General features: G+C 42.2%; 1 protein-coding gene across 2 annotated transcripts; it reads left to right on the top strand.

The window, feature by feature from the left end:
• The first annotated feature begins 894 nt into the window (after positions 1-894).
• On the top strand, positions 895-18,997 carry LOC134190038 (uncharacterized). Of its 2 annotated transcripts, none has more exons than XM_062658450.1 (20): positions 895-1,305; positions 3,683-3,779; positions 3,840-4,053; positions 4,131-4,233; positions 4,304-4,480; positions 4,541-4,727; positions 4,855-4,997; positions 8,046-8,244; positions 8,314-8,597; positions 8,678-8,837; positions 8,899-9,048; positions 9,135-9,298; positions 9,749-9,960; positions 10,017-10,129; positions 10,647-10,765; positions 10,831-10,915; positions 16,622-16,786; positions 17,241-17,395; positions 17,464-17,643; positions 18,372-18,997. In XM_062658450.1, the coding sequence occupies exons 1-20, from the start codon at positions 901-903 to the stop codon at positions 18,588-18,590; spliced, it is 3,531 nt and encodes a 1,176-aa protein (XP_062514434.1). In that variant the 5' UTR covers positions 895-900; the 3' UTR covers positions 18,591-18,997. The 2 variants fall into 2 exon arrangements, with proteins under 2 accessions (XP_062514434.1, XP_062514433.1); XM_062658449.1 differs by having other exon boundaries at positions 3,834-4,053.
• Positions 18,998-20,885: the final 1,888 nt, after the last annotated feature.

Genomic DNA, 20,885 nt, shown 5'->3' with positions numbered 1-20,885 from the left:
ATTAAAAATTGAACTAACGTGCTTGCAATTTCAATATCCCATTGCATTGAAAAAGGAAATTGGTTAAAAATTAAGTATGTTTTCAATATTCATTTTAATCCGTAAATAATTATAGTCCGTCGATCAATCAACTTTTAATTTTTAATACAATTGAATATTAAAATTGCAAGCAACGTGTAGGCTATAATTCAATTTCTAATTCAATATTCAATTGTTGCCGGAAATTGAAAATGGAATGGACGAAATGGTCACGCACCGTTTTTAATAGTTCTTTTAATTCGCAAATAATTATAGTCTGTCGATCAATCAATTTTAATTTTTAATAGAATTGAATATTGAAATTGCAAGCAACTTCTAGGCTATTTTCAATTTCTAATACAATATCTAATTGTTGCTGGGAATTGAAAATGGAATGGACGAAATGGTCACGCACCCAGTGTGTTCGGTCATTTCAATTTCCTAGTCATGTTAGAAATTGAATATGAAAGCGAACTGTACGTTGAAAAGTTTCTAGTTTTGAGCACATAGATGCTTAAAAATCAAATTCTAAAAATAAATCTAAAGATCACAAGAATCAGACATCAAAAGATGAAAAACCATTTTACAAACTAAAAATAATAAAAATTTAAAAATAAAATTTAAAATTTAAAATTTAATAAATACAAAAAAATTTAAATGAGAATGCAAGTAAAATTATAAATTAAAAATAAAAAATAAAAAATTTTAAAAAATTTAAAAATTAAATAAAAACATGAAATCGAAGAATGAAAACATAAAATTGAAATGCAGAAAATTAAATGGCCGGACGATCCACTGATCGATACGGTAGACTTCGCTAACAAACCGGTAAAACCGGTTTTAAATAAGCTCTGTAACTCACGGAATTGTATTACACATAGCATGGCATCCAGCGGCGTGTACGATGACTTGCTAAAATCCATGGGGAAAGGAGTCGAAGCCTGTGATGCTCGAAAGTTACCGCCAAAGTTCCGTGATATCGTCTCAAACTTGAAGAAGAAGGCACATGCTATCGCTAGGGATTCTTCGTCGAATGCACTTCCTGATGACCACGTCAACAACTTTCGAGATCTGCTGACCAAAACGACAAAGAAGCTGAACAAGCTGGCTAGAGTCCCTAGTCATAATCCTGATAACTTGCTGTTCGAAAGGCTGCAAACGAGCCTAGACGACATGGGAAGTTTACATTTTCGAGTGAAAAGTCAAGATGGTGTCTCTGTGAGTATCGCAGGCATTATTACAAATTCAGAAGCCAAGAAGTTTTGGTGTGATTCATTTGGAAGCAAGGTATGTACCTAAAAATGCATGATTGCAGCCCATTTACTTATAGTAGACAGAACGACGATGTGTTGCATGTGTAAGCAAATATGATATCTCTAGGTAAGCAAATATGATATGTGCTGGAATTGTTTACTTTCGCTATTCCATGTATGACTATGCATGTAAGGCGAGATGTTTCTGTATCCTGACTAGCAAAGTTGTGGCATTAGAGGTGTGTCAACACTATACGTATGGTTTGCAAACCATGGTGTGTTAGCCTCGACACTAAAAAATTTAGGCCTCCCTTTGCTTTCTGTGGTCCGACCGCGCGAGGATAGCAACGAGACTGTATCACGTGACGTTTTTTCGAAAAGCAAAGGGAGGCCTAGTAACTCATTATGTCACGTGACAAGCTAGCTTGTCACCTGATGTATTTTGCAAGTGATGATTGGTTGACTCTAAATCACATTTGAGTTACTTCCTTATTATTTCCTTTGATATGCAAAGCTCTGTAAGCATTTAGGTAATTAAGAAAACAAATGTCTAGACGTCAAAGGTGTCAATTAGTTCTAACAAAGGTGCTATTATCACACAATTGCCTACTAGCGCTGCAGGTGTCCTTTGGCCTCTTGTTCTTCTTTGGGTGCTTTCACACTGACCCTAGGTTAACCTAGGTTAGGCTAGCTGAGTAAACACTACCATATGGAACATGTGATTACTGGGTAATTGACCTAGGTTAACACTGAGCAGCGTTCACACAGCACAGAAATGACCCACTAGCCAATCTAGATACTAATTATGTATATCTTGTCATTAGGTGTGTTCACACTATGGTTTGCAAACCATGGTGTGTTATGTTTTGATTTGCGTGATACCAGGAAATAAATTGGCATACAGTACAAACCTATGTTCAGACTGGACTGGGTTTGATTACCTGGTTTGTCAACCTAGCACGCTATTGTGATCCATTGTTTGAGCAGGAATCTCTAGACATGGCGTCTGACAACAGAGTTAGAATACTCCGCATGACAAACAACACAACAGTTCGGTACTCTGTGCTAGCACTGCGATAGGGACGAAAACGACGTCATCTGTCATCTTGCACGCTCGAGGTTCTTGCTGTTGACGCCTTGTTTCTAGCAGCATCCACCACAGTAAGACGATGATTTCCACTGCTACTCTCGTAGCTATGCGGTAGGCAGACTGCTACTCTGGTTACTAGGCTTTAAACAGCTAGGAATGTTTTGATAGCTCCAAACCAGACTCAAGTCAGTGCAAACCTACCTTTGAAAGTATGGTTTGCAAACCCAGCGCAACCAGCATTCCATGGGGCAGGTGCAACGTTTAACACTAACTCAATTATGATAACAAGCTCAAACCAGGGGTGCATTTCTTTTGCCTCTTCTGCTCTTCTGGAATAGAGGTGTCAGAAGAGAACAGAAGAGGTCGATCATGCGCAGTCTGATCAGAAGAGCCAAGCCAAAGAAATGACCAGAAGAGGACCTAGAAGAGCTGAGCATGCGCATTAATAGGTTACACGTCCAGACGTGTACTCTAGTTGTGAAATTAATTAGCAAAATAAGGTTTTCACTAACGAAATTAGATCTCTACTTGAAGAGGCGACTTCTACAACCGTTGTCTCTGTGTCTGGTGCCTCAAAGGGGTCCTTGGAGAACACCCACTAGCAGCAGCTGTAGTTGTGGAACTTGATATTGCTGGAAGACCACTTGGTTTCCAAAGCAATGGAAGCAAAGGACGTTCGTACGGATCCATCGATACGCGCGTTTTTAATGCGCATGTCTCACAAGTCACGAGACCTTTTCTCTTCTGCCTCTTCCGCCTTTCGGCCAGAAGAGCCAGAAGAGGTCTCGTGACTCTTCTAACACTTTAGAAGAAGGGAAGAGAAGCAAAAGGAACGACCAGAAGAGGTCGCGTGACTCTTCTGGCCTCTTCCAGAAGAGCAGAAGAGGTAAAAGAAATGCACCCCAGGCTGGCAAACCATAGTGTGAACACACCTATTAAAATGAGAGACATAATATCAAGGAATTTGGAGTCTACATATATACATTGGCCTCAAGGGCATTGGTGCTCCTACACTCTGAGTCTGGCAACAGGAGAAAACTGACCATTGGTATATACAGGATTGAAGTCTTGAAGCCTCTTGTAGCCAAAGGATATCTAGTTGTCTGGAGCCACGTTTGGCTCTGTTGCTGTGGTAACAACAGCCCTGGACTGGGTCTTGTCTTTGAGTTCTAGGTAACACTTGACTCAAGACCTTGGGCTCACTTTGAGCCGTTTCACCAGAAGAGAGAAAGGTTAAATTGTTTTTAGACTAGCTAAACTACCATTATTTTTTGAGGACCTGAGAACGGACTACTCGGATTGTTGCTTTTAATATGACTAGGAAGATCAAGTAGATTGGGAAATGTGGGCGACAGCATACAGAAAAAAGTCTTATCAACTTGACAAAGACTCCGAGTCCATTATCAGAGCGTTTATTGGTGAGATGGTGTGGTATGATTTTGATTAAACTTAATGTATTGTTGAATTGTTAGGAGTAGCAGGAGGAAAGTTTGTTGCTGCTTCAAAGATGAATAATGCATGCAAGACATTTGGATTTCCATTTAAAAGAGTGAAATGCTGTCGTGAAATGGAATGTCAATGTATGGAGTTCAAAGAGAAGAAGTGGAGTGTGAAAAGAAGTTCAGCCGGTAAAGAGATCGAGACATGCTTGAATTGTCATCATGGAAAAGACAGACACTATATTTTAGAAAAGTACGATGTAGTGTATTGTATACTATTATTACACTTTGTTTTGACGAGTTTCTATTCTGATGTTGCATGTCTATCAGGCTTGATGAAGAACCAAGGAGTTTAGAGCGTCGAAATACTGGTGGAAGTGTCAAGGACAAGCAGCTATTGATAGATAAATCAACTGGTTTGAGACCATTGCAAGTGACGCTATATATGATGTACTCTATATCTATTGTTGTATGTATCAATCGCATTTTGTCTAATTTTTTAGAAAAGTATTTTGCGAAATAATCTTGACTTGGCAAGAACGATAATCAAAAATGCGACCGATATCGATGAAAGAGATGATGATGGCTGTACTGCTTTGCATACGGCAGCTAGATTTTCTGGTTTTGATGCAGTACAGCTTCTTCTTCAGCATGGTGCTAGTAGTAAAGTGTTTGACAAGGTTAGAAAGTCAAAGCGTTTGTTTACGATGTCTATTTTGACGTTTATCTTGACATTCTAGAAAGGTGTTGCTCCTGTTCATGTTGCTGCAAGAAGAGGAAATTTGTCTGCTTTACAAGCTTTAGTGTCTCATGATCGCTCTAATGCTGAGTTGAAAGATCAAACAGAAAGTAAAGCTACTCCATTACATCACGCAGCAGAGGAGAACCGCACAAACGTGATGGAGTTTCTAAACTCACAGTATCGCGGTAATAATTGTCAGTGTCCAAACAGTTGCAAATAGATACTTGTACTTGTACGAGCGACTGTGGGCTGCAGCCTACTGTTTGTGCGTGCATGTGCTCATACTGCATATAGCTAATGACTGTTTTACAGCTAACATCAATGCAACAAACAGCTTAGGCGAGACTGCTGTGTTTGTTGCTGCTGCTTGTGATAATCCAGAAATGATTACAGCAGCTGTGGAGCTGGGGGCTGATTTGACTCTCAGAAGTGATTTTGATGAATCTGCTATGGACGTGAGTTGTAATGGCGCGCGCGCGCACTCACACACACACACACACACACACACACACACACACACACACACACACACACACACACACACACACACACACACACACACACACACACACACACACACACACACACACACACACACATCACACGCACGCACACACACACACACACACACACACACACACACATCACACGCACGCACACACCACACGCACGCACGAACACACCACACGCACGCACGCACGCACACACGCACAGGGAATCCGACAGAAAACGTTGGTGGGGGTTTCTTGGGGTTATACAAGAAAACCCTTCTAGAACCCTGCAGGGTTACTGATACAATTACCCTGGGGTTATCAAAGCCCGTTCCAAATCCCACAGAACCCCTTCCAAGGTTTTGAAGGGTTTTTGTTACCACTGTTGGTCGAAAATAGCATATCAATATATTTTGTATGGAAATTTCCTTAATCCGATTAATTAAATAGGATAGATATAAAATTTAATTAGATCAAGTCCCGCCTTGAATTAAGTTGGCAAAGTGTACCTATTTGTAGCATGTTGTCAATTGATTAATTAAATTAAATAGATATTAAATAATTATTTAAATCCCGCCTTTGACATAGTGCGCGTTTTCAAGGTAGCATGTGTCACGAGTATACTTGAATCGTTCATTTATTACTATTCAGTTACTAGACCACAGTACGTTACACTGCAGGCTTAGCTAGGTGATTAAAAATATCTACAAACTAAGGTCCTTATGGCGATCAAAGGCTACGCGGTTTGCTAGTCTTCTTTTTCACTTGGTTTCTGATGATTCTTTTGCTCAGGTGATGAATCTCTAGCAGCAGCTGCGGTTTCTTCCAGTTGAACCGTCATGCGCGATCTTTGGTTGAGCACTCAGGAGATTTTATCGTTTGTACTATTAGAAAGCAGTTGTTGTAGCTGCAGTAACGCAGACAAGAGACAAGAGGTACCTGTATTTGTATTATCGAATCTTCTCCAAAAGCCTTAATCTCAGCCTCATGCGCATTTGTAACATGAAGAAGCTTTCGACATCTTTGATTTGGGCTAGGCCTCTTCATCGATGTTTTTACCTACGTACAATACCAATAGGAAATGTGAAGCATGTAAAGATGTTAGCGACAATCAAAGTACATATATATATATATATATATATATATATATATATATATATATATATATATATATATATATATATATATATATATATATATGTATATATGTATATATATATATATATATATGTATATATATATATATATATATATATATATATATATATATATATGTATATATGTATATATATATATATATATATATATATATATATATATATATATATGTGTATATATATATATATATATATATATATATATATATATATATATATATATATATATATATATATATATATATGTGTGTGTATGTGTATGTATGTATGTATGTATATGTATATATACCTTTCTGACAGTTAGACGACGTTCAACCAAGACCCTACAACAGCGTAATTTCGTAGTTGAAGTCTAGATAAGGCAAGACCATTGTAAATGACCATGCAGCAGCTACTGGAGCGCTGATGTGACAAAGTGCTATACCTTTTGGATTAGGGACAAGTCTTTGCCTGTCGCTGGACTGTGCTGTTGCAGGTGAAGGTATAGGATGCGTAATCCTCTTGCAGCCGCCGACGCTAGATGACCGCCAAAACAGATAGACCGTTGAGCTTAAACTGCGGGTTGAGTCCAAGTGCCCGCGTATTTGCTAGTTGAACAGTCCGTGATGGTGATTGGCTACAGGTAAGGCTCTCGTTCACGACCGATTTCCAAGCTCGATGCTGATTGGTTCATTTGGGATCTTCCTTGATCCTACTACAGATGTCGCAATACCGGTCACATCTTGTCAGGCTCTGGGTTTTAGTTGTTTAGCCTCTAAATCATTCTATTTGCTAGTCTACTACCTGCTAAGTATGAAAGTAATCACTAGCAGCCTGTTTGGTAGGCGTGATCTTGGACCACGAGTGCACCCAGGCTGGTAAATTGGCCAACAAAACATTGCAAACTATTTTGTCTTTCAAAATTTAGAAAAAGAGAAAGAAACAGGGAAAGTGCATCCCTCTCTAGGGTGTAAAACTAATGAGTTTTACTGAATAGTACCCTATTTACAAGTAGTGATGTACCTCGGAATTCTAATACCTTTTGCTCGCGTCCTCCGTTCCGACAGTGCGGTAGTTGATTTCTCTCTCAGAATTTGTAGTAAGACCAATAAGCTGTAGCCCAAGTTAATTCGCGCTGTTCACGAAGTCAGGGCTGTAAGAAATTTCTTGAGAAACATTCTCAAGAATAGCATCTGTATACAAGATTGACGAATTGCTATAGCTAACTTGCACTAATTGTTGTGCTGCCATCTTTGTACGATCTTCACCAAGTCCTAGATCAGTAATGACTGCGTCGATTGTCCCACAATTATATATTCTGGTAACTTCGCAATTATAAAGGGTTTGCTAGGGTTATGCAAGGGGTCTGGGCTGTTTCAGGGTTTGAAGGGTTATGGTGGGCAATGGACTGCAATACGAACTCGTTCTGGAGTTGAGTTGAGAGCATTCCATCTGCCTGTCTCTCTGTTGTAGATGAGTCTACAGATGGAGAGGGTCATGATGTAAGCTGCAAATTCTGGCAGCGCTTCTCGCAACCGAAATGTACGGAAGAAGGCGTGGTTCAAGAGGTGTGGATGTTCAAGTTTTGTGGTTTTAGGTAGGCACGCCCTATAAAACCTCACAAAACACCTATAAATCTTACAGGGTTTTTGACGGATTCCCTGTGACGCACGCACGCACGCACGCACACACACACCCAGAGGAGAGAGTTGAGGGAGATAAGGTAGAGAGGGAGAGGAAAAGGGAGAGGGAGAGAGAGAGGAAAAGAGGAAGAGGGAGAGGGAGAGGGATGAGGAGAGGGAGAGAAAAATACACACAAAATCAATGTTTCACACAGAATACCTAGCATTGATATTGATATCTAATGCTGGTGTAGGTAGCAGCGACAGAAGATTCTATTTCTTGTATTGTTGCTATTGCACAAAGAGCTCCTGAAACAGTCACAGCCGTAAACGATGATGGCGACCCGTCACTGAGCTGTTGTTTTACTGGTGAAAGTGTTGACATGTTAGTCAATCTAGGAGCAGATCCTTGTCATAAGAATGAAATGGGACGCACACCTCTTCATGCAGCTGGTAACATTGCAGAAGCACTTGCATTAACACAGCACTGCATTTGACCATAACAGTTGTTGTGTTTAATAGCTACTGACCCATGTAGACAGGAAGCAGCACGCAGACTGGTTTCCAGAGGTTCTGAAGTGGATGCCAAAGATAAGGCAGGCAGGACACCATTACATGTGGCAACTTCGATGGACAACACACTAGGGGTTAACCTACTCATTGATGAAGCTGAAGCAAATGTGAATGTACGAGACAACGAAGGAAAATCTCCACTTTTAGTTGCTCTTGATCGGAACTTCGTGAATTTGTCGGAAAATCTTCTTCGCAAGGGAGCAGACGTTCACGTCTCGGATGTCAGAGGATTGGTAAATACAATTATTAACAAACTATCTTAATTGTGTTTTTGGCAACTTTAGAAGTCGTTGAATTCTATTCATGTTTGCAGACTGCGCTTCATTACGCTTCAAAAAATGGTTATGAAAAGCTTTCAAAAATGTTGTTGGACGCCGGAGTAGTCGTTAATGCTATTGACATTGAAGGAAAGACACCTCTACATTACGCAGTCGTTAGTAATCCTCATTTAGCCAAATTGCTTGTTGAAGAGGGTAAAAAATGATTGTAGATGTTACTACTTTACGCATTTGACCTTTTTGGCAATGAATTAAGGTGCGGATATGTATATACGTGATGCACGAGGAAGCACTGCTCTAGGCTTGTCTCGAAAGAGTGGCCATCCTCTAAAGCATCTAACAAGAGAAGAGGTAGAAGTGCTTGACTTTACAGAAGCATCAAAAGACGAGCTTGCTGTACCACCAGGTAAACATTACTCTATACGTGCATGGTGCTGTAGAATTAGGGGATTTGACGTCTCTGACACATGTTCCAACTGTTTCATATTTCAGGTCCAACGTGTCCTTCAAAGTGCTTTGCCGATGGACCAGGTTTGAAAGGAGGGTATGTGGATACAAGGTACAGCTTCAGCGTGTTTACTTGTGACGAGAACCGAAAAATGCAAATTTCTGGAGGAGCCCCGTTGGTCATTCGAATCATTTTAGCTCACACCAAGGTAACAGTTAATTTACCACTTAAATAAATGTTGATTTATTGTATTAGAAGTTGAAAATGTTGCAAGTATTACGATACGTGTGTAGAGTTCAGATACTGACTGTACATTTGTTATAAAGCATTTATGACAACGTACACAAAACATTGCTGTTACAGTAGTATTAACAACGAAACATTTAATTTTTGGAATTGGAACTAAGATGGCAGCTTTCTTTAACTATCTGTGGACTTTTAGCACAGCAGTGTAAATGCGACTGGCAATGCTTCTTGCATTTCATATACAACCAAACGCGTTGTGCCTGAATATTGTGGTGTATAATGAAATCGTCGTGCTAACATTACTGCTAATTATCTTATTAACTAATTACTTGAATTATGAAATGAAAATAATTGAAGTGGTGGCTATCCAATTTCTAAGTGCAGCATCCGGCTCATTCTTACCGTTATGCAGGCAAGCATCACAGCCACTACTGGTCAACCGCAACAAAACGACAAACGTTTGATGATAAGAGATAACAGAGATGGAACGTATTCTGTTGCCTTCGAATTGTCGAATCCTGGATCACACCAGTTTCACATTTCAATTGCGAGAGAATCAGTTCATGGAAGTCCTTATGTTATTCCTTTGCAACCATTCTTTGCTCCTGCACCACCTATTATCAGGTCACACAAACAGGCAGAAATTTCTAACGAGTGCACTTATACCTCTGTGTTAACAGTACCACAAACTTTAAGCCTGCAAATTATGCTGATGAGAAAATCCAGTTTGCAAAAAACGAAGGAATCGGTCAAGTTGACATTGCTATTGTTTGTGACACTACTTCAAGCATGGGTAACTACAGTTATTGTTTAACTATCAAATACAAAGTTTTGTGTGCTGTAGTGTTAGTATGGTCAAGCTATGTTGCAGTTAGTTTTGATCTAGTGCCTCTTCCGTTTGTACTTCAAGTGTGTTTGTGTGTGTCTGTCTGTCTGTCTGTCTGTCTGTCTGTCTGTCTGTCTGTCTGTCTGTGTCTGTGTCTGTGTCTGTGTCTGTCTGTGTCTGGGTGTGTCTGGGTGTGTCTGGGTGTCGGGTGTGGTGTGGTGTGGTTTGTGTGTGTGTGTGTGTGTGTGTGTGTGTGTGTGTGTGTGTGTGTGTGTGTGTCTGTGTGTGTCTGTCTGTGTGTCTGTGTGTGTGTGTGTGTCTGTGTGTGTGTGTGTGTGTGTGTGTGTGTGTGTGTGTGTGTGTGTGTGTGTGTGTGTGTGTGTTATGTCTATTATGGAGTGGTCTTGTTATGTCTAAACATACATTTAGTGGTCACTCGGTGGTTGCTCTATAGACTTAACTAATTAACTTAATTGATGAACAGCACCCGAAATCAAGACTGCTCAAAAGCTGATGCAAGATCTCATAGATTCTGTCAATAATGAAAGTCTTTGCAGGGAATTAAGATTAGCCGTTGTTGCGTTCAGAGATCATCCACCGGAGGTGCCCAAACAAATTAGTCTTACCTAAGAGTTATTTATCTATTTGTGTTGATCTTCTCTTGCTAGGACACTACCTACGTGACTAGGGTTTGGCCGTTGACTTCAGATATTTCTTCTGTCAAGGCAGCTGTCAACAGTCTTACAGCCAGAGGTTAGCAAACGCTCAACATTTGCAGAGAATGTATACAGGTGCAACGATTTGCCTTCTATCTTAGAGTCTAGACTTATAAAAAGATCTCTCTTGCTTAAATTAATGTTTGCCTCATGCCAGCGTTTTGCGTAGATGCTATACGGGTCTGCACATTCATTGTGCTAGTAGAGTGCATGAAAAATTATTGCTTCGAATGCGCATGCGAGCAAGTTTGTTTTTCACCACGCTTAGTCAATTTACTGGTCGTCACATTAGCACTTCCGCATGTAGTGATATGACCGTTTGCATTCATGCTGAGTTTCGTGGTTTTGCATACCTTAACTTATTATTATTCTCGTATACGTCTGTTGTGAGACTGTTTTCTGCGTGTTAGTAGTATATAGAGTGCCGGTTCTGGACCACCTCTGTAAGGCTTCTAGGAAGTCAATACTGCTTGCACGAGTGGTCCAGCTTTTTCCCCATCCACTTGCTTGGTCCACCCTATCTCCCATCCGTGGGTCTAACGTATGTATATATCTTGTCTGTCTGGTATCTTCCCTCGTCGAGGGCGCGCACCCCCACTCGGCGCTCGAGACTCGGAAGCTCGTGTTGAACGTCCTACTAGACACATGCGATCTATAGTATATAGCACACTGATACAGTCTATATCTATGGAAGTCATTTGTCTAATAGGGCGCACATCCGTAATCCGGTCATGGGGAATTCCCCACCTGCTTATCACGTGCACGGGTCAACTATAAAAGCAGTGCACCGGGCAGATATTATCCCTGGTGATAGAAGTGTGCGCTCTAAGCACGTTTGTGTGATAGTCTTTGTCAGGACCTCTAACAAATTGTGCCCTATTAGGCAATAATATAACCTAGATTTAAAAGCACGTTTGTGTGACAGTCTCGTGAAGTGTCAAGAAATTGCGCCCTATTAGAGAAATAACTATTCTATAATATAGCACAGCGATGGATCGTGTTATTTCAAAGCTGGCAAGTTTCTTTCACCAAAGGCATATATCCTCGGAAACGTATATCAATGCTATTCCCTTCACAGAGGAGACAGCTCTACCGTGGTTGTAACCACTCCACGTGTAAAGCTCACTCCATCTCCACGTGTGAAACCCACCACCGCTCCACGTGTGAAGCCCACTGTAGCTCCACGTGTGAAACAGACCCGTCTACGTGGGTGTGAGTGTTCTTGAGCTCTCGAAACAGTTCATGTACGACTTCTACTACAATCAGCTGAAGAAGGAGTACGGAGATCGATGCGAGTTGTTGTACACAGACACAGACAGTCTGCTACTTAGGATCCAGACCAAAGACGTTTACGCTGACATGGCCACACACGCCAACCTTTACGATACAAACGACTATCCCAAAGATCATCCACTGCACGACGTAAAAAATAAGGTGTTGGGGAAAATGAAAGATGAATGTGCGGGAGTTCCCATAGTCGAATATATAGGACTTCGACCGAAGATGTACTCGATGGAAACCCAGACCACCTCGATCAAGAAAACCAAGGAGTGAAAAGTGTGTGGTGAAGAGAAGCAGTTACGACACAAGTAATGCAAGGAAGCACTGTCTGGTAAGGCATTCCACCATGGTATGAACATGCTGCGAAGCGTGAGTTATCATATCTACGGAGTTCATCAGCACAAGATGTCTCTATCTCCACTAGATACCAAACGGTATATTTGTAGTGATGGGATCCACACTCTAGCCGATGGGCATTCAAGTATAGTCTAACCGATATCAAGCTAAAGACGTTTGATATCCTCGACGACCCGTCCTCTACGCAACCATTTCAAAATATGGTGTTGGAGTTGAGGGAAATAGTATGTAGAGTCTCCTCGAGATCGGTAACATCGGAAGGCGATCATGCGTCTGACTAGCGACAGATGAATCATATCGTCGTCGATTCACTGTTGTAGGTTGACCGTGAGTTTGAAAGACAACGCTTTCAATTCGGACAACTCATTGGCGAGTTTATCGTGTACCTGGAATACATCCTAGAAACAATTCTAGATTACTACAGCCACCAACATCTATCTGCCACGACCGAAGGAAGTCTTCCATCACCCAAGCGGCTAGCCTCCAGACCAAAGGTCGCACATCTTCGTATACGGTGAAATGAGCTGTACCTCATTATCAATGACTGGTATATATGGGTTTATATAAGAACATATAGTAAAGTCTCACGCACAACGGATGGTGGTGCCACATCCGAACAAGGTTCTGGAAAGTCGACTTTGAACTTTTTATTGTATTTTCTACTTAGCTTGTCCGGAATCGGAGGGCACATATCGGTGACGAAGTCGTCCAATCGGTTGAGTTCAAAGAGCAGAATATTCTTGTGGAACTCTTTTCCTCGAAGACATCCTTTCAACGTGTTTAACTCTTTCTGGTAGCTGGTGTAGGCAAATCGACAGATCTCCACCTTGGGATAATTCTTTTTCATGGTCACCGCGTGCAGAACCGCACCCAACCCGGCCACACTGAGTGCGATAGGATTCACGAAGACACCCAGGGTGGCACACACGGCTCCCAATCCGGCGGAAGTCACGTGAAGCGCCAAGACTTTGCGTTTGAAGGATCTAAACAATTTTTTATAACACCAACATCGGCGGTGGTAGGTGAGGTACAGCTGGGTGAGCATACAGATGTCACTCTCTGACAGATCGTCATCGATGTGATTGAAATAGATCGCTGGAAGCATCTCTACATACTAGGGTTACATATTTTACACCTTTTTCAACTTATTCAAGTTTTTTCGAATATCTTTTAGCTGGTTGCCAAAAACTAGAAGCGATTGAGTGTTGCTAGTAGTTCTTTGAACTAATAAGTTGACTGCTGGAGTAAACTCGTCCACCTTTGTTTCAACCCCAGCCACCTTAGCTTCAATCCCATCCACTTGGGTTTGAATACCATCCACCTTGGTAACGAGTGCATTCTGCTGATCAACCACGTTCTTTACATCGGTGTTAATCCCACACGTGACGTTGTCCAAGGTTTTGATGGTTCTTTGGTGTTCCTTTATCTGATCAGAATTTTGTACCAATTCTCTCGACACCAGATTTGTTCTCAACAATTTGACATCCTGGATGAGTTGCAGCAAGTCGTCGACTTCCCTGCTTGTTCCAAACTTGTTATCGACATTTTATGTAATCTATACGTAGCCTACATAAATTGGATCTCATCGATTTTGATGACACTAGGCGACGAGGCGAGTCGAAATATGATTGGCATTTCTACTTCTCGATTGTCATTACCTCATGGTGGGTCCAACAGGATGTAGAAAGACAACATTGTTGTGTAACATGTTGACGAGGTGGACGAATCCCAATGAGTTGATCGTCTACACCATCAATCCCGACCAACAAAAATATCGACTGCTACAAGAATTTTACAACTTTCTTGAGACCGAGGGGGTGGATCTAAAGTTCTAAATACTCGAACCGGAAGAGGTGATACGATGGTTGTGTTTGACGATATCAAAATAGACAGCAGACACATGAAACCCATCGAGGAATACTTTTCCCTGTCCAGAAACCGCAACTGCAATTGTATCTATCTCACCCAGAGCTACTACGACGTCCCTAAATATATGCGTCGAAGTACCAAAGCCTTCTCTTTGTTCCACGGACTGGAAAACAAAGATATTCGACATTTAGCGGATGATCACAGCAACGCCATCGGTAAGTAAGAGTTTGCCGATATCTGTAGGAAGGCAACACGCAAACCCACTCATTCATGCTTCTCGACAAGACCGGCGAACATAAACCAGAGCTGTATCGTTGTGAATTTGATAAGTTTTATCTACCACAATAATTAGTTACTGTTACAATCTCCAGCGACATGTGGTACTCGTGCTATAATATCACGACGGACAACAGTTGGCTCAGATACTGCAACGGTAAAAAGTGGGTCAGAGTTTGGGTACATCATTGTACCACCGGGTGCTTACAACATCACCGACTTGAACATAGAAATCAAACGGTTACTAAGAAAGAAAGATGACGATGAAGATGGTATTACCGTACAATCCAATTACAATACCTCTGAATCGCGAATAGTCCTCGCTGATGACTACAAAATTGATTTCACACTCAAAACGGATTGAGAGGTGTATTGGGATTTGATGCAAAGCGCTTGGAAGATGGTAAAGTGTACGATAGCCAAAGACAAGTCAACATCACCAGTATCCACTCGGCGTTGATACGATGCTCTCTCATATCATCTACAGTGGCTACTTGAACGGTAGCACCAGCGATGTCATCTACAGCTTCTCTCCCGACAAACCACCAGGATCACTACTCTCTATCAGACCGAATCAGTTGACCTACATTCGCATGAGCAAAACAGAGTCCATCCCCAGCATCACCATGCGTGTCACCGATCAGGATGGAAGACCCATAGACTTCAATGGAGAGAGAACGACTTTCTTACTCCATCTCAAAACTATGTAACCTGTATATATATATATATATATATATATATATATATATATATATATATATATATATATATATATCGTAAGAAGATTCTTTCTTGGGTAATCTGTGGAATGCTGCCAAAGGTCTCGTGTCAAAGGGATTCAAGTGTATAGTGGACAAGGGCAGTCTTTACTAAACATAGGGGCCAAAAAGGCTGTGAGCTCGGGCAAAATCTAGTGTCCAAGGATAAAGACTTGGCGATCAGCAAGAGAAAGAGTTGGCGACCAAGGGTAAAGATTTAGCTGTTAGCAAGGGAAAGAGTTGGCGACCAAGGGTAAAGACTTGGCTGTCTGTATCTTGTATGCAGCACATACCATAGCCTTGTCGACGTCAGTGGCTCCCCATTTGTGACATAGTCGTACTATATTTTCATGCCCAGCGTTTGCTGCCCAGGCCATGGATTGATCGAAATTGGCGACACCCCAATTACGACACAGGTGCATGATGTTTTCTTGAGCGCCGCTTGCGGCCCATAACATAGCCGTGTCGAGATGGGTGGCTCCCAATTCTCGAACATAAACGGACGACTTCCTCGTGACCACCTTCTACAGCCCATACTATGACTTCGTCGATCTCGACCTTGTCATGGTGATGACACAATCGCATGATGTGCGCGTGACCTCTGTATGCAGCCATGTTTATAGTCTCTTAAACGTGAGTGGCGCCGAGTTGTCGAGCCAGGTGCACCATAACGATATGGCCGCAAGTTGCAACCATGGTCATGACTTGATTAGGAGAAAGGGTATACTGGTCTGTAATGAAATCTTTCCCACTGGGATGCATTCGACCACCCAACCAGTAGACTCCTAACCGTCGTCGAAAATACGTAGGAAGAGTGGCGAGAGATTCACTATGATAACGCACCGCTTGAACAAAGCTGTAAGAATTCTCAAAGATATTATTGCTGTGCTATATACTATAGGTCACATGTGTCTAATAGGAAGTTCAACACGAGCTTCCGCGTCTCGGGCGCCAAGTGGGGGTGCGCGCCCTCGACGAGGGAAGATACCAGACAGACAAGTAATGTACATACGTTAGACTCACGGGTGGGAGATAGGGGGTGGACCAAGTAAATAGACGGGGGAAAGCTGGACCACTAGTGCAAGCAGTATTGACTTGGAAGTCTTACAGACGTGGGGCATGCAAGTAGTATTGGCTTCCTAGAAGCCTTACATAAGTGGTCCAGAACCGGCACTCTATACTACTCGTGTTGTCTTCTACAGGAGGTGGTGACATTCCAGAAGCCGTTGCAGACGCGCTAAAAGAAGTCGTCGATCTCAACTGGGATGAAACTCAGAGGCCTCACGCTGTTCGAATGGCCGTGTTGATAGGAGACGCTCCTCCACATGGAATGCTGTGTGTGAAAATTGGAGACAATTTTTGGAAGGGTTAGTTCATAATAACTACGAATCAATACTATGGCTTGCTACAGGAACGTTTTTATACACACAAACTTTAGGACTTTAGACGGCACAAAAAATGAAACGTTGCAATTTATTTTTAAACAAATTGATGTAATAGCCCACACCATTTATTAATTAATTAAATATTACTCAAACTATGGCTGGTTCGGCGTTATCACGATAAATATCCTCGAGTCTTTGGGGTTTGCCGTCAATAATTAGTCTTGGCTGATTACTCTCGGAAATCCCTCAGACTCTCGGTAATTTATCTTGATAACGCCTCTCAACCATAATTTAATTAAGTGACTTGTATGAGTTGTATGACTACTCAAATTGTTGGCCATTACTTTTCATGATCACTCAAATTAGTGTGAGGAGTGTAGGATTGATGTGGGTGTTCGTGGTCTTGCAGTCGATTAATTTAATTCTTATTGATTAGGTTGCCCAAGAGGTCATGATTGGCTCATTTTAGCAGAACAATGTCGCTCTAAGAAGATCAACATCTACACAGTCTTGTGCCGAAACGATCGGTTTGCTGCGCAAGCCTTCAGTGCAATAGCAGAATCCTCGGGCGGGAAATGCGCTAGAATTCGAGTAAGTCGCGTGATGATATAAAGACAACAACAAAAGCATATAACTTTCGCGTGTATTTGTTGTTTCAGTCTGAAAGCGACAACGCTGAAATCATAAATTTGATTAAACTGCACGTTCATGTTCAGCTGGACCAACAGCTCACTAGCAGTACAGTGTCAGACGTTATTATCAGAAATCCATTGGCGGAACGCACGTTTGAACAGCGGCTTGTACGCGTCAAAGAGGAACTGTCTTCTTCATGCTTTACCGTAAGCGACAGTACTTGAGACGTATACTCCTCATGTGCGTCTCGCCTGTTGCGTGCGTGCATGCGTGCGTGCGTGCGTGCGTGTGTGTGTGTGTGTGTGTGTGTGTGTGTGTGTGTGTGTGTGTGTGTGTGTGTGTGTCAGAGATGGTTTAACTTAAGAGTGCAGGAGGTTTAGCTGTGCACTTAAGTGTGTACCAGTTGATCAGCCGCAACCAGATCCAGCCCCCCCCCCCCCCCCATCTAATCTAGACACCTCAACTAATCATCCACCTTAGACTAACATGGCTTGCTGCTTATTTCGCTATGGACAATGTTTGCGCTGCTTTAAGTCCAGACTTGGGTTAGACGCCACAACTGTCATCGTGGGCACCGCATAACTGTCGACAGGAGCTCTTTCCACAGTAATGACTGCAATCGACGGTTTCGTTGGCCTCAATACTTGAAACGTCACTACTGTTCTCTACTGTTCGTCTACACAAGCGAGGGAAAGCAAGCTTTCTAGCTCCCCTCTTCGATAAGGGCGGTGTGACCAGATAAACTGGCAGCTGTACACATGCATGGCATGGTGTGTGTGTGTGTGTGTGTGTGTGTGTGTGTGTGTGTGTGTGTATGTGTGTGTGTGTGCGCGCGCGCGCGCGTGTGCATGAGTATAGGTGCGTGCATGCGTATAGGTGCGTGCGTGCGTATGCATATGTACTTTACACTGCAAATTGTTTTGTCATTGTAAAGGTTAGACGATTACAAACCGGACGAGGCACGGCCACTATTCAGATCAGGTCAGTCTGTGAGGAAGACATCTACAAAGCGGTAGAAGACTTCAAATTATGTGAGCGCCTTGCCAATACTAAACGAGATCTAACTCTGATGGATCACATGGGGAAAAAGCTTTATGCTTTGCGAAAAATCGAGGGAAATCTTCCTTCCGTGGCTAAAACTTATAATATTTGACTGTAGAAAATGACATGCACGCATACTCTAATTGTTCTGCTGGTGTTTTACTGCGGTTGTAAGTGGATAACTGGTGTGTGACATTGTTGTATTAGCTGAGCTGTGCGAAACTCGATTTTGACGTGTTGCTGTTGGATCTTAATTCTATTTTAGGAGAACCTCTAGCTAGACAGATGTTAATTGTACTGTGATCGTAGTGTATACAGTTCCCGTATTATTCTAGTGTAGTAAGGGATCTGTCTCGGTCTCTGCTGTAAGAATATGTCTGAATAGCAGTATTACTTTGTACAGGCTAATTGGCCGCCCGTATTTATGGACATTTCACAAATTTGGAAAAACTTTCCGTTTGGGGATGAGCTATACGGCTGTACGTTTGGTTCTTTAAACAAAAGTAAAAATGAACAACTTGACAGGTGAATACTCCTGAAGTAACACTAGAGTGTACAATGACTGGTTAGAGAAATGTTCGCTATAATTGACCACAGACGGGACTTTGACGTGTACGGGTCTTATTTGCAAGATGGCGGTAAAAGCAGCAACTGTCTCAGCAGAGAAGCCAGTGTCGCTCGGCTAGACAGGACCCACGAATGACAATGAGAAGGTGGTGGAAGCGTTGTGGCAGACGACGGACCTCCAGGCTACATCTAGCGCTATAGTGGCTAGGGACAGGACGCACCCAGAGCCGTCTAGTACACACCGTTTATTTCGACCTCCCAGAACCGTGTAGCGCCGATTCAATTCAATCGTCCTCCAACAGTGAACAGTAGGCACATATCGTCTCTAGGATTTTACAGAGCCGTCTAGACGGCTCTGCCCAAACGAACACCACTCCGGAGGTACAAGGAAACGGGGTGTTGTCATGACTGCCGGAGAGTTTGGAGGCCTTAAAAGACAACGAAGAGGGATGACCAAATTTGGTCATTCTTTCAATGAGAAACTGGTGCGCAACGTCACGCGACCTAGACAGAACCATGTCCAGTGAAGTTCCCTAGAGTACGTAGTCGAGTCGTTTGCTGAAATCGAGTTTTCGCGGTTGTGTAGCAAAGATAGCTAGGCGAAAAGGATAGAAAGGAACGATTGAAGCATGCCAGAGAGCACTCCAAATGGGGAATGACAGAATGGGGTAGAATACTGTAAAGTGATGAATCAACTTTTCAACTATTTTCAACCAAGGGAAGGGTTTGGGTTAGACGTAAAGGTAACGAACGTTACAAACAAGAATGCCTAGCTTCTACTCTGAAGCATATGTTACAGTATGGGGATGCTTTTCAGCAGTGGAAACTGGGCGACCTAGTCAGAGTAGGAGGAATGATGAATAGTGTGCTGTATACGCAAAGGTGGTGACAGAGCACATGATACCCTCTCCGGTAGACGCCTTGAGTCTAGCTGTGTCGTTTTCGCCATCGAAAGCAATTCAAAACTAGCATTTTTAAGGTTACGCGCAAAAATCACACTAATTAGCTAACGGGGAATCCCCAGCTCGACGAAATCACGTGTTCTCAAAGCGGCATATACGGTAAAGTTCCCGGATAATCTAATGGCTTTCACTTGTACAGAATGGACAGAAAGTACTTGGTTTTTAGTACAGTACTTTAGATCAATCCATTGGACTCCTACTTCTACGAGACGATGGCTAGCGGCACTATGAGGGACCCCTAGAGGGTGCTAACGAAAAAAGTTTCGTATTTCTCTCTGCAAAGCAAGGTACACCGTATTTCTGCTTGCAGTAGGCAGTTTGATGATATGCTCTAATAAAATGGAGTGTAGCTGGCCAAGAAGACTACTTCAAACAGCGTTTTCTGGCAAATCAGGGGTGACCATAAGCTTTTGCACAGCGGTGTAGGTGATCAAATGACTAATTTAGATTATCATAGTTTAAACGAGAGCAGTTTATAGCATCTTAACTCGATTGCTATTTACGCTGCCCTGAAAGCCTAGAAAACTTACACTGTCACACAAGTTCTCACAACACAACTCAACATGCACAACATGAAGTGGATTTTACAGGCTCCGCCACTGAGAGAATTTCACAGACCGCAAACTGAAAGACTTAGACCACAAACTAGAAGACTGGCCATATGAACTACAAAAAAACTAAACGAGAAGACCGTGGAACCTGAAACAAAAAAAACCGGAGGTGTAATGAAAGATTTGATATTTCCTGCTTTCCGTATTCTCTACATGGAAAATGACATCTTCGAGTCATGTTGTTTTAGAGTTCAGGGCACTCCTCTTGGCATCCGAAAAACAAGATGACTCGCGTAGGGATGTCACTTTTCTAAAGAATACTGTTCG

The sequence above is a fragment of the Corticium candelabrum genome, chromosome 14 (genome assembly GCF_963422355.1).
Source record: "Corticium candelabrum chromosome 14, ooCorCand1.1, whole genome shotgun sequence".
Lineage (NCBI taxonomy): Eukaryota > Metazoa > Porifera > Homoscleromorpha > Homosclerophorida > Plakinidae > Corticium > Corticium candelabrum.
Note: the sequence above shows the minus strand (reverse complement) of the source record. Positions and strands in the feature narration are given on the sequence as shown.

What these genes read in the sequence shown, in the direction of transcription:
- LOC134190038 (XM_062658449.1), top strand. Translation starts at nt 901, where the DNA reads ATGGCATCCAGCGGCGTGTACGATGACTTGCTAAAATCCATGGGGAAA. An exon ending in CTGGTTTGAGACCATTGCAA is followed by an intron (nt 4,234 to 4,303) that starts GTGACGCTATAT and finishes CTAATTTTTTAG; the next exon opens with AAAAGTATTTTGCGAAATAA. An exon ending in CGAGCTTGCTGTACCACCAG is followed by an intron (nt 9,049 to 9,134) that starts GTAAACATTACT and finishes TTCATATTTCAG; the next exon opens with GTCCAACGTGTCCTTCAAAG.